This window comes from Lycium ferocissimum, chromosome 5 (assembly GCF_029784015.1).
Source record: "Lycium ferocissimum isolate CSIRO_LF1 chromosome 5, AGI_CSIRO_Lferr_CH_V1, whole genome shotgun sequence".
Classification (NCBI taxonomy): Eukaryota; Viridiplantae; Streptophyta; class Magnoliopsida; order Solanales; family Solanaceae; genus Lycium; species Lycium ferocissimum.
The window spans coordinates 9,301,417-9,325,439 of NC_081346.1; the positions used below are offsets into that span (position 1 = coordinate 9,301,417).

The following is a 24,023-nucleotide window of genomic DNA, read 5'->3' on the forward strand; positions in this document are numbered from 1 at the left end:
GTAAAATAGCCAAAAATCTATGGGGAAACCCAAAAGAAAAAGAAAAGGATGAATTAATTAAACCAGAAAGCACCAAATGATTGTCGCTTGCATGTGGAATTATGCTGAAACCTTATGATAAATTATTATACGTAACGCAGTGTCACAACTAACATTATGAGTAACATGACTTGTGGCAATGATCAGGAAAAAGAAAAATGAAATAAAAAACATACGGATGAGAATAGAAACAGACAAATGAACTAGTGACAAGCTTTGTTCCCGTTCTATGAGCACGAGCCTTGTCTCAAAATTCTGGTCCACCCTAGTTGTTCCTAGTAATAAATAAAGAAAATAAGAGGTTGAACGATTTCTCACTCTTTTTTTCTTTAATTCGCCATCTAGAAATAATGGTATTAAAGGGGGGAGAAAACTTTGTTTGGCTTTGTGATTAGAGGAAATTAAGTAAGTCTTGCTGATGCTTATGAATAAAGATGAATGTGAAAGGCGCTTTCTAATTGTTTAAGTATAGTCATATTCATGTTTGTCAACGAGAAAGCTTCCTAAATAAAAAAACGCTAATATTTACTTCATTTGGGAGTCATGTAAAAGTGGGATAACATCAATATAAAAATTGTGGGTCAACTGGGCAAAAATTTTAGTTTATTTGCCATGAAAATATCAAATTTTTGGCTATTTTTGATCTTTAGTCTTGTGGCAGTAATATTGTATTTAGCTACAAGTTCAAGAATCTATAGCTATAAATTGAAGTATTTGCCCACACACCCCCGCCCCTCCATCCATTTTTTTTGCCATGAATGTATAAATTATAGCTAAATGTTTTCTTCATATGCCACGAAAAGTAAAAATGTGTGGCCCTATAATTTAATTGATTATATATATAATAATTAGCTACGATTTAACTAAAAAATATCTCATCGCTACAAATTAAAGAATAATAGAGCAATGTTAATTAGAAGAATTCTTCTATACAAATGAAAAAAAAAAATGGATTTGGAGAAACATATAGAGTAAGTTTCAATTTACATATAGGATAATATTACATCATGTTAAGAGTATCTTTATGACACCAATTACAATAGTAGTATCTTGCTTGAGAAAAGCCGCACAATCTTCCGATTTTCGATGGACGAGTATCCAATCTTACTTTGATCAATATCGTACCCTCTAGTTTGTCATTAGTGCTATAGTAATTCCATAAATGCACACACACACATGTTAATTTTGATAAAGTGAATTAATGGTAGTAAATTGTGATTATACTTAGTTCGAGGGGGAGATTGTTCATATATTATGACAAATACATGAATGATACCGAAAAGAAAAATAAAGTATTTTATAAGGTGAAACTTGGATATCTTTAAATGATAGAAAAACTCTTTTGGAGAAAACGTTACCACTTGATAAAGCGAATATTTAGTAGAAAAATCAATAACCATCTTGGAGAAAGATCAAGATATATTTGGCCGTTTTAGCCCAACACTTTCTCCAGTATAAGTGTCGGGTAATTTTGTCCATCAAAGCTTGGCCAAATGGAATGAAATAGCCTAGCTTTTTTTACTCTTGTATCTGAACGTGAGACCTCATCGTTTTCAACTACTTCATTAACCACTAAGCCGCACCCTGAAAAAGATAATTTTTTTTTTTTTTGCGGAATATGTATGATCGTAGGATAAGAAGAGAATTCAGATACTTGATTGATCCACTTAGTTTCATTACAGGGAAAAGGTGCAAATATACTCCTCAATTTTGCGATTTAGATCATATCCCCCCCCCCCCCCGCCCCGCGGTTATAAAAGTGGTGTAAATATACCCCTGCTGTTATAAAATGGTGCAAATATGGATTTTTCTTTTTTGCTAACGCATTCTTTTTTTTTTAAATCATTTAGTTTATTTTTTAATTAAAAAAAATACCACATGGCTTTAAAAAAAAAGTCTAATCATTTTTTTTTAGTAGACATATTTTTCTAAAGCCACATGATAATTTTTTTTTTCTGGTGAGTCAGGTTTGGTTCGTTTAAAAAATGGATAGACTTATTTTTTTTACAGCCACGGAGATATTTTTTTAAACGAACCAGACCCGACCCACTAGAAAAAATATACCAGGTGGTGTTAGAAAAATATGTCTACTCAAAAAAAATGAGTAGACTTTTTTATAGCCTCATGCCATTTTTTTAATTAAAAAATAAGCGAAATATTTTTTTTTTAAATTCCGTTAGCGATTAGGGTATATTTACACTATTTGTGTAAGGGCAGGGGTATATTTGCACCAGTTTATAACGGCAATGATATATCTACACTACTTTTTTAACAGGGGTATATCTGCTCTAAATCCCAATATTGAGGGGTATATTTTTCACCTTTACCCTTCATTATATCACTATCATGGTTCTTATTTATAATTTCTACTATATTAGAAGCACCGTTGGTGCTTCTTTCGTCGTCCGTCCGTGGACCCCCCCCCCCCCCCCCCCACACCAACAAAAAAAAAAAAAAAAAAAAATATGAGCCCATATTCAACAACATTCATATTAAAAAAAAATTGTGGGCCCCATATTAAACAACATCCAAAATTATTAAAAAAAAGTGGAACCCACCACATCCAAACTCACGGGAAAAAAAGTGGACCATATTAACAAAATCAAGCAATATTTAAAAAACAAACAATGTTAAAAAAAATGTGGCCCCTATATTAAACACGATGCGTATTCATAAGCAAACACTAATATAATAAAGTTTTAAATAAGGGGAAAAAACTACAATGTTATATTAATCGTGTTTTGAACATAGTATCCCATATTGACAAAATCAAGCAATATATAAAAAAAAATGAATCCCATATTAAAAAATAAACAATGTCAAAAAAAGTCAAACTTTGTATTCTTAGCAAACACTAATATAATAAAATTTTATATACGGAGCACAAATTACAATGTTATATCAATCATGTTTTGAACATAGTAAAATAAAAAAAAAAAAAAAAAAATTGTGGGCCCCATATTCAACAACATCTATTAATGTATTAAAAAAAATTGTAAAAAAAAATTATGGGCCCCATATTAAACAACATTAAATTAAAAAAAAAAGTGGAACCCACCACATTCAAACTCAGGTTTAAAAAAAAAAGGACTAAATTATATTAACAAAATCTAGTTAATATTAAAAAAAAAAAAGTGAATCCCATATTTAAAAAACAAACAATGTTAAAAAAAAATATGGGCTAGGTATATTAAACACGATGCGTATTCATAGCAAACACTAATATAATAAAGTTTTAAAACAATTATTATATACAATGTTATACTAATCGTGTTTTAAACATAGTATCCCATATTGACAAAATCAAGTAATATATAAAAAAATGAATCCCATATTAAAAAATAAATAATGTCAAAAAAAATAGTGCGTACTTTGTATTCTTAACAAACACTAATATAATAAAGTTTTAGATAGCATTAACCCAAATTACAATGTTATATCAATCATGTTTTAAACATAGTATATTTAAAAAAAAAAAAAATTTGGCCTCATATTAAACTAGGCCCATAAAAAAAAAATTGTAAAAAAAAATAATGGTTGCCTCATATATATTGACCCCATACTAAACAAAGATCAATATATATATAAAAAAAAAAAGTGGAACCCACCATCTCCAAACTCGAATCAAAAAAAAAAGTAGACTCCCATATTAACAAAATCAAGCATTATAAAAAAAAAAAATTGAACCCCATATTCAAAAAAAATAATGTCAAAAAAGACTTTGTATTCATAGTAAACACTAATATAATAAAGTTTTAGATACGGAGTACAAACTACAATGTTATATTAATCGTGTTTTGAACATAGTATATATATATATATATATATATATATATATATATATATATATATATATATATATATATATTAAAAATAATGCAAATTAATAATGAGCTAATGTCCAAAAAAAATGCACCCCATATTAAAAAATCAAACAATATTCATGTAATTTCCAAAGTATCTCATTAAGTCAATAATAATGGATTCATTACCGCGTGCGTATCAATCCATTAGTGGGAGCAAATGAAATTATTGTACAATTAACATACTTAAAATACTTATATATTAAAATAAGATAGAATTTAATTACTTTTTCATTTTTTCCTTACTCTAATAAATGTGAAAATAATTGTGGGCCCCATATTAAACACCATGCGTATTTGTAGCAAACACTAATATAATAAAGTTTTAAATATGAAGCACAAACTACAATGTTATATTAATCGTGTTTTGAACATAGTATCCCATATTGACAAAATCAAGCAATATATATAATAAAAAAAGTGAATCCCATATTAAAAAAATAAACAATGTAAAAAAAAAAGAAGTTGTACTTTGTATTCTTGCCCCCACAAACACTAATATAATAAAGTTTTAGATAGAGACAAATTACAATGTTATATCAATCGTGTTTTGAACATAGTGTGTGTGTATATATATATATATATATATATATATATATATATATATATATATATATATTATATACATAAATATAATACAAACTAATAATGTCCAAAAAGGGCCCCATACTAAACGACACCAAGAATATAAAAGATAAAAATAAAAAAGAAGAAACTATATAAAGCATGGGTTTAGACCCATGTTTCATCGTCCGTTGTCCTTTAAAAAAAAAAGGAAGAAAAAAAAGTGGAACTGACCACATCCAAACTCACGGGAAAAAAAAAAGTGGACCCCACTTTCTATTAATGTTAATCAAGCAATATTAAAAAAAAAAAAAAATGAATCCCATATTAATAAAACAAACAATGTTAAAAAACAAATGCTTAGAAAATCAAACAATTAAATCAATAATAATGGACTCTTTAGAATAAGGAAAAAATTAATTTCTACTTTGTTTCATTTTAAACATGTAAAATTAATTTAATAATTTGAATTAGAATTATCTAAATCAAAATTTGATAAAAAATAATAAGTATTTTACACCGTTAAATTAATCGAATTAAAATTGAAAGTATCAACCGATATTCAAAATATTGCTATTGTTTTATCCGAAAGAGAGCTTAAAAAAAAATAGTTTCTTTTTAAACAAGTCTTTTCTTTTAAAAGGTATTAATAAATTTTCGTAGCAAACACGAATAAAATAAAGTTTTAGATACGCATGACAAACTACAACGTTAAATTAATCGTATTTTGAACATATATATATATATATCATTATCTAAACACAACTACATATACTTGTATACACTATAATCCGCTCTAAATCCTAATATTGAGGGGATATTTGACAAAGACCCTTCATTATATCATATCAGGCCATCTAGTGGTAAATATATGACAAGAATAAGTGGCCTACGACAGAGTCTAGGCACATGTTATCTACTATTGTAATTAATTTGACAAATAAGATGAAATTGGTTGTATATATGTGTTGAGGGGTGTATATATGCTACTGGCCATCAATTTGATAAAGCGTGAAAATATTGCAACAATCTGTGTTGACAACTTATAACAAGTCTAAAAATAATATGCCATAGAAGCAACAAAAAAAAAAAAAACTTGTAAATAAACTTTCTAATCATGAACTTACTCAATGCAAAATAATAAATGAACAAACTATGTTATTTTTTCGAATAGTTGATAAATACATTATTATTTGGTTAGAGGATAAGGAGAACAAACAAGTGGCTAACATATGCACACGTGTTACTAATTAATGTTAATTTTTGCCAAATCGATATCTATACCCGCGAACGAAAAACCTAATTTCAACATGGAATTCCCCATTTCGTGTAGTGTTTTGATTGTTTTCAGCAATAATGCATATTCACATGACAGCAATTATTGCAAATGGCTGAAAGAATGTCGGTCCGTGGAAAAGGTGGATACGCTTGGCAGGCTTTATCAGTCCCATGCAAATGGTCTTGTCTTTATATGGACCATTTTATCCTATATTTCTCATATTTCCCCTTCTTCCATGTTATGTTGTCCACTCATTGGAGTTATGGTACATGCATACAAATTAAATTGCATATGGGCAGTATGGACATCTGAAGCAACTCACGTTTTCACTGCTACAGTGCTACTGCAACTATATTTATGTATTGGGTACCGTAGGTGTCAGGCGGACGTACTGGGTGTCGACACGTGGCACCGAGTGGCAGATCGATCAATCCGAGTCGGCATGCAGGAGGTTCCGAAAAGAGTGTGCGGCCGGCCAGAACCTCAACTTGGTTTCCGCCTCGAGGGACGGTTTACTATAAAAGATTCGGGGAAGCACGCCAGTTCACCGGTTACACATGAGCAAGCTCAACGGATTGTCATTACAAGAGATTTTCTAGTCTTTAAAGTGAATAATTGTCATTCAATACTCATTACTACCAGCCATTAATAAAAGGAATTAAGAGGGCCTAATTAGTGGATCATGCGCCAACAACTCTAGTATAAATAGGAGTTCTCATTTCATTAGAAGAGGCAGTTGAAATCGAAGTGAAAACAAGCAGACTTAGCAATTTCATTAAATTCTTTTGTTCCTAATCAAGTTCTCAAAGCTTTGGCAATTTGCGCTTGGAGACTCTAGCTAGCTCACAGCTTCACCAAGGCTCAGACTATTTATTTTTTATTACCATTTACTTTCTTATCGTTTCGTCTTACTTATTCATATCTTTTATCTTGATAATTTGGTCATATTGATCCGCGTGTTGATAACTACCTTTAATGGGTAAACAATTTCATTATTGCTTTGCTAACAAAAAAATAAAAGATAGACTCATTCTTTCTTTTTTACTTGTCTATTATATTAAAAATGTTTTTTATTTGTCCATTTTAATAAATCAAGAGAGATTTATAACTACAGTACTAATAGCTAAACTCAGATTTCCAAAACATAGTTAATGTGAGCAATTTAGTAAAAGAATCTGATATATGCACTAAAACACATTGATTTACTATTCATGTGAGTTAATATGTATAACAGGTTATTTACCATTTATCAAAATTACCAATCAATTCTTATTGATTGGTAAATTTTTAAGTAACCTAATTATATGTAATTACTTTTTAAGTAACTTAATTATGTAAAAATGTTTATACAACGACAAGTGGCGGAGCCACACTATGTCGAGGGTGTTCATCCGAACCCCTTCGGCGGAAAAAAACACTGCTTTTACAAGGTTAAAATTATTTTTTATGTATATATAGTAGATGTTGACTCCCCTTAAGCTTCTTCTTATGTTTAGTTTTTTATATTTTGAACCCCGTCGGCGAAAATTTTGGCTCCGCCACTGACAATCACGGTACACATAGCTTACACTTTTTTCCTTTTCAAGTTTTACTTTGCGTGGAACTAAAAGTGTCAAGATAATCAGTTCGAGTGCAGCACATGATAAAACTATTTGTTAGTGAGATGGATATATTAGCCATGTGACAGTACCAACCCTACATTAAGTTGACCATATAATGATCTGAGCTAATAAAAATAAAAGAGCATCTCCCTGACAGTACTGAAAAAAATAATCCCATACAGTCAACCCACCGGAATAATTTTTCCATGCATAAGTGGAATAACCATTTCACCTAGCTAGTAGATGCAATGCGTACTATAGCTGATTTACTTTCCAAACCAAGAAATAACTAAGGTACGTAGATTAACATATGTATGCTGGCCATCGTAATTTAACCCTATTGTAATTAATTCTTCTTATTATGAATATTATTTGTTACCATCTTCAATATAATATGATAGTAGAAAAATATTATGATTAAATTAAATCAAAGATCTTAACACGGTGTGATAGCGATAGAGGATATATATATATATATATATATACACATCCGGTTTTCTTATACAGGAAGATTTTCTACACTTCTAGTTTTCCTTATACACAAAGGTTTCTAATATTCTCTATAAGTTATCTTATATTTTTTATTTTGGGCTAAAGCCACACTTTTTCTCAAAAAATCTCACATCATTAAGAGTATCACTACACCTGATATGTAATGTCTTTTACTTATCAGCTTTCATTGTGCGAGTTTATTTGCATGCCCAACTCAAAATATGTTTACGCTATTAGGGGTCGTTTGTTTGTCAAACGACACCTCAATTAGGGCCTGTTTGGAAAGCCACCTGGTAATTGGAATTGGTGTAATTACTAGGGTAGTAATTAATTGACCTAGTAATTACAAGTAGTGTAATTACAACGACCGTTTGTTTGTCATAACGTAATTACAAAGCAGTAATTATAAGCGTGTTGTTTGGTTGCACCGGTGTAATTACACAGTCAATTTAATTTAAAAATAAAATTTAATTATAAAAAATTTAAAATTAATATTCAAAAAATATTGCCTTTATAAATGATATTAAATTCGTTATTTAATAACACATTGTTTCTTGAAAATATATTAATTAATAATCATATATTTGTAACTAATATTGTAACAAAAATAATTGATATATATTTTTCAAATTAATATTTAATTTTAATTAATTATAAAACTTAAAAGAAGATTTTTTTTTGTGAGAACGTCATGGATTAGATGTTTGACAAAAAAATAATATTAATAAATATAATGCCATAACATTATTCAAATGTTTGACACAAAAATCCATCAAATGTAAGTGAAAAATAAACAACATGCAATGTGAAAGCAAATAACTTAAAATTGGAAATATAACCTAAATTCAAAATCCAAAAGAAAAAGTTCCACATAATACTCTTATGTCAAATTCCAATATTACATAAGTAAGTTCTAACGTAACTTAAGTAAATAATTCAAAAGAAAGAAAAAATATAAGTATATAACCTAATTCACAATGAAATTCTATTTTAATAACGTCACTCGTTATATGTCAAGTTTGTTAATGACTCATTCTTTCCAATATTAAGAGGTGTAGTTTCAAATATTAGAATAATAACAAGGTTATGCTAAATGAATAAAATAAAAAAATAAAAAAATATGAGCAATTACATGGAACCACAAGAAGTAAAGGTTGGGAATGAGAAGAAAGAAAATGAAAAATAAATAATATAAAAAGAAAAATAAATTTTAAAAAATAAAAATAATTCAAAAGTAAAAATAAAAAGAAATTAAAATGATAGAAATAAAAAAAAATTAAAAATCAAAAAAATTTAAATAATAGAAATTAAAAATAAAAAGAAATTAAAGTAAAAAAATAAACAAACTAAAAAATAACCCTGTAATTACAGGATGTAATTACACCCAATTCTCAGCCCCCCCTTGAGAATTGGAGAGTGTAATTACACCCTGTCAATTACACCCAATTCCCACCTAACTGTGTAATTACTTGGTCAAACAAACAGACCAAACTGTGTAATTACACCCAATTTCAATTACCTGGGTGGCTTTCCAAACAGGCCCTTAGCGTATAGAAGCTAACTCAATTTAATTTTCTTGGAACTCCTCACCAAGTACCAATAAATTTTTTAATGATAAAAACGTTTTCAGTTTGGTCGGAGTAGTTGACCTTTCAGAAATTGTGAGGTAAGATGTCGAAAAGAAACCTTAGCAGGTAAAAGTGAAGACAAGGATTGCATTTGGCTCTCGCCAGTCGCAGGATAGCAAACATAGGCACTGTGTAAGCGTAATTTTAGCCTTTTTGCCTTAATAGGTGGCTGTATCTTCATAGCAAAATTTCACGCTTCTCTGTGCATATTATGATTCAGCTAACGACGCAATACATTAAAAGTTCACAAGATCATCATAGACATAGTTTGGGTGGTTAACCAATGAAAGGAATAAGAATTTACACCTTTATTTGGATTAGGAATCAATGGGCTATTGTAATGATTTTCTCTAGAATGATTGTGATTCATAAACAATTTACATAAAGTTCTATAAATAATTTTAGGATCATGCAAATTGCAATGTAACATTTTTCATATAAACTTATAATATCAATAATTTAGGCTAGAAAGCATATACCCGAACCGGTCATACCGTTCTTCTTGATTTGAATTGATTGAGAGCACTTAAGTTTAAAATTGCTCTCCCGTTTTTTACTATGTTCTTTTTCAGAATAGGTATAGATAGAGTTACGCTATTCTACTTTAAGGCAGAAAAGAGATCAATTGTTAATTAACGTATTAATTTCACTCTCAATCAAAGTGAAGTAAAGTTTTATCTAAAATAACTTCCCCAATCACCAATCGCAATTTAGCAATTTTATTATTAGCTTATTTAATATTCCAAAATAAAATAGGCCACTCATGGGCCATTACTAACAGTTATAACATAGAATAAAGATCTTTGTGATATTTTAAATTGAATTAGATGAGGTTGATACATTTTCAAAACTTCAAATTAAAGGGCTATATGAAATGATGAGTAAAAGTAACACTGCGGGAGTGCGGGGTTATTCAAAAACTTTCAATTCTCCAATTTCTTTGGATTACAGATAAAGGGATGGAACTGAATATATAGATAAAGAATCTTTTAAAATTACTCCGTACGAGTATTCCTTTCTTTTCTATGGTTGCTTACTTGCTTTGTTGACTTAAAGTTCTTAGCTTGTTTGTTCTGTATGAGCCGACAAGTATTATATTATTGCTAGTAGCGTAATTATTTTACAAATGGTACTGGGAGAAATATTTAAATGCCATCGGTGTTGGTAAGTAAAACGCGTTATTAATTATTAGAGTCCTTTTTAATTAGTTTAACCATTTCTCTTTTTCCTACTTAATCATTGCTAATTCCTTAAATTTCTGAGAACTCTTTCCTTGAAAAGATGGTCTCATCTTCTTTTCTTCATAGATAAAGATATGCTAACTTGAAATTGATGACTCATAATCTGTGTAAAGAGAGTTTTGGTAGGTGAGCTGAAGATTGAGTTCGGTTCACCAAAAAAACCACAACTATCACACCATATTTTACTTATAAAGCAGATCGGGTTAATTTGTATGAGCTTTTATAACGACCTCAAATTAAATATATAATAATAATTGAATTCACAATTAAATATTTATAAATATTTCATGAATTTCTTAATATAAATATAATATATGAATAAAAGTTACAAGCTCCACGCACGTAAATTCATATATCTTATATGCTAGGTCTGCCCCTACTTACAAAAGCTTCTATATTATACAATACTACCACTACTTTGAGTTTCTTTCTCTTGTCCTTGGCCATATAATATTGTATTACTTTTTGGGCCTAACAATCACTAGATTACTAACAATCAAGTATTATTAGCAGCTTTGAAGATTTTGTTCTCCTACTCTTGTCAATAAGCATGTCTACTCCAAGTTTATATACTGTAGTGAAACATAAAACAAATAACTTTTTAGTTTTAAACTTTTAATGAGGATGTCGACTTAGTAATTATCCATGCTAAACTTGTGTTGAAAAATCTTCTTTGAATTTACATAAAACGATCATGCCTCGAGTATTCCTTCAGAAATATTAAGTCCCACTATTAAAAAAAATTCCCAAATTTGTTTTTGACTAATTAATTACTCAAAATGGTAAATTTGACTGACGAGGATCTTTCTTTTTCAAGGTTAGAACGAGAATTGGGAGTGAAAGTATAAATATAGTAGACAATTGGGGGTTGCTTTTATTTTCCTATTGAGGAGGTGGTTGGTTTCCTACCTTTCATGCTTTTTGATTCAAGACTTAATTAAGCGAAGATTCGGAAAGGTCTTTTTGCCACACTGATGTTGACCACAATGACCCTAATGAGAGTAGCATAGTAAACTTGCATGGATATCTAAGACAAATTTAATAATTTATACTAAGTTAATGTCATTCCTATCCTTCCCTCCTAAAGTTTATCTTATTCAAAATTGTACATGTAAAGGTTATGATGGTCTTTTCATAGGTGTGGCCAAATTTGAATCAAATTGGTGTGATAGTTTAGCATCTCTCGAAAACGGAAAAGACTGTGTCTTAATGACGTTTGAACCAAAATTAACAGTGAGATTTAATCAAATGGGGAAAGCGCATAAAATGAAAACAAGTTATTGGTCCACTGATTAGCAAACAAGACTTAATCATGAAGAGGTAATGATGGGAGCTAGGCACTGTTACTTGTATGATACTCTTTTGACATGCTCACATCATTACTCTACTTCTAATTAACTAAATTAACGAAATTCTCTTGGCTAACTTTTTTTTTTTTTTAGTTCCACTTATGTACAAAAATATATAAACATTTTCTACACTATTAATGCACTCTAGCAGGCTTCAGCAAGTTATTTAGTTTATTTCCTACGTATTTAAGTTAGATTTATAGCATGTTTGGCCAAGCCTGTGAAAAGTTAATGCTTATTTTAGAGAGTCAAGGCGTTTGACCAAGTTTTTAAGAAAACTAAAGTGTTTTTGATTCATAACAGAAGTATTTTCAAATTAATTAACCAATCACAAACTACAACTCGCTAAAAGTTTTTTTCTAAAATCACTTCTAACCAGAAGCATTTTTTCATATAAGTAGATTTTTGAAGCTCGGTCAATATAGACTACCTATTATTGTTGGTCATGACCTTAAGTTGATGGTGTAAAATATATATATAAAATGGACATAAAGTTAAAACTATTTTTTTCCACCTTATCACTGATTTTTTTGCTCCGGACCACCTCATTTTTTGCCTATCTTAGGATTTCACCTTTCCTAGAGCAATGCTGCCTGTATTATATAGGGTATGCCCTTATGGCTTGAAGTTTCACCTAATAATTAACGACCATAATGGGAATAGGTCGACTGGATTAGGGCATTTAATTTGCAATTATTATTGTATTACACATCTCCCAAAATAAAAATAGGATATTAATCTGTAACAAATGGAGTATTAGAAACATTATGCTAAATGTGTGACTAACATTTATAAAATATAAACAGTCTGTCATGAACTAGATCATGATAATTCAAGCTAGATTCTTTCTTTGAAGAAACTGAAGTGACAGAGGAAAATGAGTTGTAATAAAGTTCAACTAAAACACTAGACGAAACCTCTATTGATTAACAAAGAAAAATAAACTTCAACTAAAACACTAGACGAAACCACTATATATCGATCAATTCGTGACCTTTTAAATACTGAACTATCCTCCTCCTCATGCTTTATTTAATATTTGCCAAGACTATTATAGGATTGAATCAACAAGATCTGTTCTCTTATGTACTGATTCTTTTTAATTTAAGTTGCCTTTAGCAAAAAACATAAAAAAGAATTTATCTCTATCGTGACAACAATGGTAAGGTAAATATTTATCAGTACCTAATATTTATATCAAACAGATAATAATATGACATGTGTCTTCTATATAAAAAATTTTAACTATCTCCGTTCACTTTTACTTGTTCATAATTGACTTTACACTTCCTTTAAAAAAATAATAAATAAGTGCATATTTTACTATAGTGCTCATCATGACTATTAGCATTTCAAAAAATCTTGGAAGATAATTTGGGAATTAGTAGTTGACATTATGGTTAAAACAATTAAAAAAAAAAAAGATCATTTTTTCTTGATAAGTTAAAGTGAACAAATAAAAGTGAAAATTTATTTTAGTATAATGAACAAATAAATGTGAACTGATGAAGTATCACCTAATTACAGTTAATTAATGTAAATTTTTAACTTATTTATTACTTAACCATAACAAAGTATATTAATTTGATTTATAGGGATAAGTTTTCACCATAACTAAAGAGTAAACTTTTGGTTTTTGAGTGGTAGGTAAACAAAGTTTGTGCTAAAAGATTTTCACGCAACTCAAAATGCACACGCTTGAACTTGATTTCATCGAAAATTGCCTTGTTTGCCGGTTTTTTATCACAGTTTTTGTGCAATTGATTTTATTGTTTTATCACAGTTTCTGTGCAATTGATTTTATTTTTTTATCACTAGTGATTAAACAGAACCTCCACTAAGAATGTCCAACCCATACCTATTAAACAAACAAATTACTTTATTTGATTTACCATTTCATTTAATCAAGTACACCCTCGTTAAATTATCTATCATAGTTACTAAAAATAATTATCTCAAGTTATTTGTAATTTTAAAAGTACAAGGCACAATTAATTTTTTTTCCTATATATCCTTAGTAGAATTTTATCATTCATGGAGATAACACATAAATAGAATAAATATTTAATGGAGATAAATTATAACTTAAACATAATAAGGGTAAAGTAATCAAACCCCTTCTAATTAATACTCCTCCGACCATTTTTACGTGTCCAATTTACTAAAAATAGATATCCACTTTTACTTACCCAATTTAGAACAAGAGATATATAATTTACTAATTCATATGAATATATTAACCTTATTATTAATTATTGTGTTGGAATCAACATATTGTTAGCAATTGCATAATTTTTAAAACATGTTTAATTAATTTATATTATTAGATGACTTAGTAATAATTATGAATGATATTATAAAATTATCATTTTATTTATGGATCCATGTGCGAAATCAATATAGAACATGTAAAAATTAACATAGAGAGTAAAACACAGTACGACAATGATTATCAAACGAATAAAAGGAGGGAAATCGTCAAATGGCGCGACGGTTGCCTTTTACGACGCCGTACGCTACTCGGATAGCCACAGGATGTCGTTTACTGGGTTAACAGTTAACACACAGTCAAACTCAATTAACGGCTTCTCTACAGTTCCATTCTCTCTATAAAAAACCGAAAAGAGAGAGAGAAAGCAAATCCATAAGCATAACAACACACAAAAAAGATACCCGCCACCGCCGGCCGCTGCGATGCTGCCGCATATACCTCCAGCACCACCACCACCACCACCACTACATTAACTCCGTTATACCAATTTCCACTTCAATTACTATTGCCAAACATCATCAATTGTCGGTTGAAAATGTCGGTCCACAGTAAGCAAAACCAAACACGTGACATGAAACACCGAGTACTCACATGTCTCCACAAGCTTTCCGACCGAGACACACATTCCTCAGCAGCAACTGAACTCGAATCCATCGCTAAAACACTTTCACCTGAAACAATTCCACCTTTCGTTTCCTCAATTGCCACAACTGATTCTTCGGACAAATCACCTGTCCGTAAACAATGTCTCAAACTAATCTCTCTTCTCTCCGAACAACACGGCGACTCTCTCTCTCCTCATCTCTCTAAACTCCTCACCGCCGTCGTACGCCGGTTACGTGACCCTGACTCCGCCGTACGCGCCGCGTGCGTCGGCGCGTGTGCGTCGATTTCGTCACACTTGACAAAACCTCCGTTTTCTTCAATTATTAAGCCGTTTTTAGAAGCGCTTTTTACTGAACAGGAAATGAATTCTCAGATCGGAGCTGCCTTGTGTTTGGCGGCATGTATTGAGGGGTCACCAGATCCGGATATTGTTTGTTTAAGGAAGTCGTTGCCGAGATTTGAGAAGTTGCTTAAGAGTGAGAGCTTTAAAGCGAAGGCAGCATTGCTTACAATGATTGGTAGTGTGATCGCTGTTGGAGGAGCTAATGGGAAGCAGATTGTGAGGAATTTGGTGCCGTATTTGGTGGAATTTGTGAGTAGTGATGATTGGGCGGCTAGGAAAGCCAGTGCTGAGGCTTTGTTGAGGCTCGCCGTAGTCGAGGGAGATGCTTTATCTGAGTTCAAAGCATCTTGCTTGAAGACTTTCGAGGCAAAACGATTTGATAAGGTTTGTCCAATTACACTCAATTATATTTCCTCTTTTGATTCTTTGCTGATTTGGATTCAGTTTGATTTACTCCCTCAGTTCATTTTTACTTTGTCAACTATACTAAAAATAGATATCCACTTTTACTTGACCAATTTGGAAAACCAAGAGGTAATTTGCCATCTCATACATGTTTTACCTTACTATTAATTATTGGGTTGAAAACTTCAAGGAATTGTCAGTGGTTGCACACTTTTTAAAGTATGCTTGGTCGATTTCAATTATTTAGATGATTTATATAACTTAGGAGTTAGGGGTGATATAGAAAAATTGTAATTTTATTTACGGAAAAGGGTCAAAATTATCCGAACTTTCAAAAAAATATTCATCCATACCCTTCATTATACTTTTGCGCTAATTATACCTTCACATATCTTATGGGGTCAATTATATCCTTATGTCTAACAGCTGCCACATGGCATCATCCCAGCCTTCAAAATTATTTTCCCCTCAAATAATTTTTTACCCACTAAAATAATTCAACCCGACCCGAATTTTTTTTTTGTCCAGCCAAAGTGATACGGACCCAACCCATTACCCCTGGGCTGGAAAAAAAATCGGGTCGGGTTGGGTTATTTTAGTGGATAAAGAATTATTTGAGGGAAAATAATTTTGAAGGGTCGATGATGATGCCACGCAAATTGAAACTGTTAGATATAAGGGATAATCGACCCCATAGTATAACGGTAAGGGTATAATTGGTCCTAAAGTATAATAAAGGGTATGAATAAACTATTTCCCAAAGTTCAGGGGTAATTTTGGCCCTTTTCCGTTTTATTTATTGCTCGGGGTGTGCCAATTCAAATATGGACAAGTAAAAATGGACGAAGGGAGTACTTGTTTAAAATTGACTCAGCATTGCTTGTTTTGGTACCATATGTATGCAATTTTGCCTGACAATTAAAGATGATTGATTAAATTGTACAGGTAAAAGCAGTGAGGGAAACAATGAATCAAATGTTGGACGCATGGAAGGGAATCCCTGATTTATCTGATAATGGTTCCCCTCTTCCCGAGTCAAATTCCTCTTCCAAAGGTATTTACTTTACCAGCTTTTCACCCTATCTTTACTCTAATGTAGATATTTAGGTTATTAACTCCGACTAATTACTTTTGGTGCATCTTGTCGAGTTTAGGATCATCTTTTTTCCCAGGTTAAACAGTAGTTTATGTACTGTGTCTGCCTCCAAGTTCCTTATTTTGTGTCCTTTTGATCAATTTGTTGGGTTTTTAAGCATCCGCCAGTCAAGAATATTGTTACGTTTTAATTTTTCCCCAAATTATGATATACATTTTTAATTTACCTTTTTCCTAATTTTTTCTTCCGTGGACGATATGTTAACCCTTGAGTTTTCTGATTTGGTTTCTCTTGTGCTAAATGACGGATTATGTATGCAAGTGGTTGGATGTTAGTACTTTGTTCCGTATTTCCTTTTTCTTCCCTTTGTTCATTCATCATGAGGTCTTTTGCTACTGCTCTCTATTTATAGTATATGCTGATGTTGTTTTATCTCAATTTAGTTTAGTTGCTCTCTTTTTTTTTTTTTTTTTCAATGAGGTAGCCTAGTAAATTACCAAATTTTTGACTTTTCTATACTCATTGCTTGTGAAACTGAATCAATTAGTATGTTTCCTGTGTTGTGTCCTTGAAATAGAAAATGCAAGTGATGGACGTTACCCGCCTGGTTTGAAGACTTCCAGAGCTGTGAGCTCCAGTACTCCTAGTGTAAGAAGGCCGGCTAACAAGTCATCTGTAGCAGATAATTCCACTGCTCCTGCAGCCCAAAAAGGTCGTCCTCTGGACAGCACTGAAAAGAAATCAGGTCCAGCAATCTTTCGCAAACTTGATCGGAAGAAGCCGTGGAAAGTTGATGTTTCTGCTCCTCATGGTTCTTCTGGGGCCATCGCTTCAAAGGATTATCACCAAAACAAAGACGGGATACAGTTGGGCAAAGACGAGGAGTTGGAAGCAAATACAAGACCTGCAGTCAAACGTACTCTTTTCAGTAAGATCACTAATGAAACCAGGAATGCTGTGGGAAAGGCTGGATCTCGTGTGGTTCCATATCAAGATGAGATATCAGAATCTACTGTAATTGTGAGCAATGAAACTGGAGATCTGTGTAGGAACCCGAAAGATTGTGAAGATCTCTCTCTGATCCGGAAACAACTTGTTCAAATTGAAACTCAGCAGTCCAATTTGTTAGAGCTTCTCCAGGTAATTTTCTAATATTTGACGATGTTCCGCTTCTATGATTTCGATTCATGAATGAAAGTATCAGTCGAAAAAGAATGAAATACTACGGAATATCACTAATATACATCAAGTTCCTGCACTTATTTTATGTTTAATGCCAGAGCTATTTTCCTAGCTTCCCAAGATATAATATATACTGAAAAGCATGAAATACAAAAAGAAGAAATATAATGAGTCCTTGTTTACTACCTATTTCTTACGCGGCGACATATGCTTTTACTTCAATGGATTGAATCGTCCAAATGCCCAACCTTATGACTTTCTCCGATCTTATATTAGTTCCTTTGGATCTTGATTAAAAACATATAATCCTATATTAGTTCCTTTGGATCAAAATGCCTCTGTTTGGATCAATTTCAGCTCAGTATGGGAAGGATCTTTTAACTAATATATTGAGGTTATAGGAATGCTCTTGATCATTATTTCATAAATCTTAGCTCTCCTGATTAGTCCATAGATGCTTCCTAGTATATTTCTCTAACTTTTTCCTCTCTTTGTTTATTTAGAAATTTATGGGGAGCTCGCAAAGTGGCATGCATTCTCTGGAGAGACGTGTTCATGGTCTGGAGCTGGCATTAGATGAGATCTCATTGGACTTGGCTATGTCAACTGGAAGGATGTCAAATACCGACTCTGCAGTCATGTGTTGCAAGCTACCAGGTGCAGAATTCTTGACTTCTAAACTTTGGAAGAGAACAGAAGGTCGCGCTGCAACTTCACACTTCTCTGCTTCTGCTGGAACCTCATCAGCAGGTGTAATAAGCAATGTAGCTGGTGAGCTAGGAAATGGTGAAAGATTTAAGTTGGAGAATAGGAGATATCGGCTCCACAGTAGTCGGGGGTTTATTGTGAACCCATTAGCCGAAATTCATGGTGATGCCCAGGGAATTTCTGCACCTTCAGTTGGAGTTTCAAGAAGTTCGCAAAATGGTGTGTGATAGTTTATGTCAGGTACTTTATAAATATCTGATTTTTTTCCGATTAATTTCCAGCATGTATAGAAGAGAACATGGAAGTTGTGCTTGGGATGCAATAGTCACATATATGGATAAAATTTTGTACTCATAGGGACTTGGGTGCATAGTCAGTTTCTGGTCCTAAATTGTGCTACCCTTCCCTGAGCATGACTTGCTTTCAGGGAAGGGAACGCCCTGAGAGAAGTATGACCACACAGAACACTTCCTTTCGTCATTAATTTGTAACCAACTATAGTGTCCTCCTTTAATCCACTTCCCATTATTTTTCATGTGAGGTGTTGTTGGGAGGGTTGCAATAAGTGTTTATAATAAATGCACACTGGGGAGTGGGGATATCAAAGAAAATCTGCAGTTTTTAGTACTATATAGCTTACACGTTTACATTTTTGTTACTTGGCTCCTCGGCCCTGGATCTTGTGTGCTTACTACTAGTGGTCCTCTTAAAAATATACAAAAGACATGGCTGTTAATATGTCTACACAATTCTTCACAAATATTTCTTGACTCGAGGAACATACACTGAAACTGTTTTCCATGGTTGCTTCTGTTTCCAGACTTTGAGACTCAGTTTAATACTCAATTCAGCTTGGACTCTGAGCATTGGAGTAGGATGTAAAAATGAATCAGGAAGCAGTTTCTTACTCGTAGTACTACTATATTGTGCATTTCGGCCATGGTTATTCACTCAGAAAGCTTTGCCAAATCTATAACCTACCGCAGATCATTTCTGCAAACTTCCATCAGAATTACTTTTTACCTTTTTGAGTCTACGTTTTGATATTTCAAAGAAGAACAGATATTGAGGAAAGGATAGCCAGACCACTATATGGCGTGTCTGATATGAAAGTTGGCGTTGTATAGAAGGATATTTCGTTTCTATCATTTTTTTTTTCTTTCTAAGAATTAGTTTCTATTCTTTCTGATGCATTGTGATTAAACTGTTTGAAATGATATCAGAATATGTAAATGGTTGTTGCCAGTGTCTATATTCATGATGCCATGCTACGTCGACCTTCTGGAGTCCAATTAAGTAGCCCCTTTTTTTGGCGGCTGCAGGGGGCGCCAGAAGAGAGGAGGAGGACAGTGAGAATCGAACTCACACCTGTTGTGTGGAAAGATATCACAAATTTCACAGGTACAACTAAACTACAGGACATTTAGATATAGTCAAAATGTTAGACCAAACTCATCCTGATTTCTTACCAAATCGAAGTGCTGTAAGATAAATGTGTTGTTTCTACAAGCTTGAAAAAGTCTGGATTCACTCTCTTTTAAAAGAAACCAATATTCTCTATATTATGTTGTTATCGTACGTTGAAATTTGATTTATCCCGCGCACCAAAGATAGCGGTACAAGGTTCCCATGTCAAAAAAAAAAAAAAAAAAACCAATATTTCCGGCAGTCGTCCCAACAATGAGAGTGATGACCTTTTCCATTAAATTAAACCACTACTGAAATTCAACCAACCAGACGGCTTTCATCGATACAAATTATAATTATTCTTAATTAGCGAGAGCAGTCATAATTCAACTCACCACGGGGCCAATCAAATGGCTAGAACCTTGCTTGCAGGGGTGGGCGGAGTTATAGTGTTAAAGAAGTTCGCGGCAACCCGAGTTTTTAATTTAGATTTATATTTTTACTATAAAAAAACAGTAAAGGTAGATATTATTAATTGCGAACCCACATACACAAATAAGCGAACGGTTTAGTGATTATATAAAAGCTCTCTTTCCATAGATGTGGGTTTGAAACTCCACCAGTGCCTATGTTTTTTCATTTTTTTGTTATAATAAGCAAGATTCTTTTTTAATTCACTTTTTAAAATTAGAAGAACGTATAAATTGAACTCGTGCAGTTCTTTTTCTTTGGGGGTAACTTTTTCCCTTTTTGCTGTCATACATAATATTATACAGAATTTCTTTTAACACTTTATATTTTAAAAACAAAATATAAAATTGACAAATCAATAAGCAAAAAGCAAACCGAATTCTCCCGATACTTGCTATTACCATTCATTTCATCGTTTTCTTTCACAGAGCCAAATCCAAAATTAGATTTTCAAAAGATATTAAATATTGATACTTGTTCGTTAGTTTGATGATTGTTATCAAGGGTAGCTCAAGGGTTTGCTTTAGCTCCCCAAACTTTTGAGGCCCCAAAATTTTTACGAATGAATTTTATGATTTTATTTTTTGTTAGACAATATTGAAGATTGTAAAAAGAAGTACAAAATTTATATAATAGAAGAAGGGAAAAAACTATCTACTTTTTAAGAGAAATATTTTACAACTTCGAATTAAATTACTCAAAAGCTTCATATTATTCAATAAAGTTTTTTCAACAACATCTAAGGTAATGTATTTAAAACACATGACTAAGATCTTATTAACTTTAATTAATCCTCACTATTGTAAATATTAATAATAATGTTACTATGTGAAGTAAATGCAACAATTATAAAAATAAAAAAAAGGCAAGACTAATTTTTATTTTATTTTATGAATGTGTATATATTTAAGGTCTCGGATTAAAATTTGGTTTTAGGCCATTAATTTTATTGAGACGCCATTGGTTGTTATACATTAGCTTGAGGTCTTGTTATACATTAGCTTGAAGTCGGTGTCCTGTCTTAAAATTCCGAACCCCCAAACCTCAAATCCTGACTCCATCTCTACTTGCTTGTATACCTTTTTTTTATATATCTACTTGTAGAGTTGTAGTTCTAGTTGCATACTGGTCAAATGTGTTGCAAGAAATGGATTAAGCGTCTCATATTTGAGAAATTATTAGACATGTCATGTAGTTATTGAAGACTTGGTGGTGAACATTGAAATAAAAAAGATGACGGCAAACTAGGGAATGGAAGAAAGGGAGAATACTTGAAGGAAAGAAAATAAAAAAGGAAATGGAGAGTAATTCAGCCACCTTTTGGTTAGAAACAAGAAAATAAATGGAGAGTAAACTTTTTTCTTTAAGTTTGGGTAGAAAACAAGAAAAGAAAGGAATAGAATTTGACGTTTCTTTCAAGAATTTAAAATTGTGGGTCCAAGAGGAAAATGATTCCCTCCTTTATTTTCTTCCCTCATTTTCAACTCAAACCAATCAATAGAAGGGAAAAATTAGAAGTTTCCTTCTTTTCTCTTGCTTTCTTTAGTTTCCAGAAAAAGCACAAGTGAACAATCAGTTACGTCTGATTGTATAATTTCAATTCACGCATACAAATTTCAAACATCATTCCAACTCCATTGTTAAGGGTCATCGGCTGCTATAATTAAATAGGTATCTCGAATTATAACTTCACAATTATGTGGCTAGCAACAAAGGACAAAATGTAAGTCATACCTCGCGTTGAAGTTATTGAAAATGTAAGTAATACTCGTGTTGAAGTTATTGCATCACTTTAAAAAGATTCAGAACTTCTTTTTTTTTTTGATGAAGTAATTGTTATCATTAGCATCGTGCATCAAGAAGATGCAAATTACAGTAAAGTTAGAGCTACCTAGTAGCTTCAAAAAGCAAAAATCACCTTGTTAGCTTTCTACAGTCAAAACAAACTATCTTAAATACAAAGTGAGCTAACAAAGTCCAAAAAAGTTTTCGGAGTGAATCTACAGGGAGACATTTGCCCAACTAAATAAATACAAAAGACAATTTGCTTTCAAGGTTGGTATTGGGGTTGATAATCCATCAAAGCATCTTCTATTCCTCTCTTCCATATGCTCCAAAAAATTGTATCAATGCTCTTGATGGTGTTATCAAAATGCTCAAAGACTCGATAGCATTCTTGATGGTACGAGGCATAACCCAACCGATTCCAAAAAGTGTTGAACATGTTCCAAAATATAATGCAAATCTACAACGCAAACGGTATGGTTGTTGGCCGCCTTCCGTGACACATGTAACATCTATTAGCCATATGAATTTCCCCTTTTCATAAGGTTGTCCAGGTCAAGCATGCCTCATAAAGAGTAAATCCGGCCATGACCCGGGGGGCAGCTTGTTTTCCGCATTAGTTTCCAAGGCAGTAAATCGTAATTCCATTTTGTTCCATAATCATTTTATATCCTTTCCTCACGTGTATTTGCCATCACTTGCACCTCCATTTGAACTTGTCCGTGATATGCTCATTTAGTAGGATGTCGTTCAATGTGGCTAGAAGCCACGACTAGATCTTCAACCTCCCGCCTTGAAGATTCCTCCTCGGTCTGTGATGTTCCGGATATGTGCCCAATCTTGTTTTCGGTGATGGTAAGTCGGGATGACAAGCAATCCGAAAAATAGCAAGGATAGTCATGTCTTAAAGTTGAGTTTCCCAGCCATTTGTCCTTCCAGAACCTGATTCGCTGACCATTGCCTGCCAAAAAGTGATGATTTTCTGAGAACTCTCCCCATAGCCTGCATATATGCTTCCAAACTCCTACCCCAAACCGGTTAGTTTGGTGCACCAGCTGCCTTGAGAACCATGCTTAGCATTAACCACCCTCTCTTCCATAGAGGTTGATCCTCTTGTGTGTATCTCCAGCAGCCACTTCATCAAAAGACACTTGTTATGGACTGCCGGATCTTTGATTCCCAAACCACCTTGATGCTTTGGCATAATAATCTTTTCCCACTTTACTAGATGGAACTTGTACTTACTCGCTATTACCTTTGAGAGGAAATTCCTTCTTATTCTATCCAACCTGTTCCAGCACTTTTGTTGGCGTGGGTATAGTGACATGTAGTAAGTGGGAATGCTATCCAGACACTACCGACTAGAGTGAGTCTGCCTCCCATGGAGAGGTATTGCATTTGCCAGAAGCTAACCTCTTCTCAAATTTTTCCACCACTCCATCCCATATAAGACTTGTATTTTGCACCCAATGGGAGGCCCAAATATGTGGTAGGAAAATGCCCAGAATTCTGCTAACTCCTCGAGGTTTAGCACTTCATTGACCGGATAAATCACACTTTTGTGCATGTTAATATGCAGACCTGAAAGAGCTTCAAAAATAAGAAGGGTTAGATTTAAATAGAGCACCTGATCTCTGTCTGCACCACAGAAGATCAGTGTGTCATCGGCATACAATAGGTGGGAGATGTTGA

At 32.4% G+C, this 24,023-nt stretch overlaps 1 protein-coding gene across 1 annotated transcript; it reads left to right on the forward strand.

Annotated features, from left to right (window-relative positions):
• The first annotated feature begins 14,673 nt into the window (after window positions 1-14,673).
• LOC132055870 (TORTIFOLIA1-like protein 3) lies at window positions 14,674-19,920 on the forward strand. Its single transcript, XM_059447874.1, has 4 exons — window positions 14,674-15,661; window positions 16,628-16,736; window positions 17,356-17,918; window positions 18,464-19,920. The coding sequence occupies exons 1-4, from the start codon at window positions 14,864-14,866 to the stop codon at window positions 18,893-18,895; spliced, it is 1,902 nt and encodes a 633-aa protein (XP_059303857.1). The 5' UTR covers window positions 14,674-14,863; the 3' UTR covers window positions 18,896-19,920.
• Window positions 19,921-24,023: the final 4,103 nt, after the last annotated feature.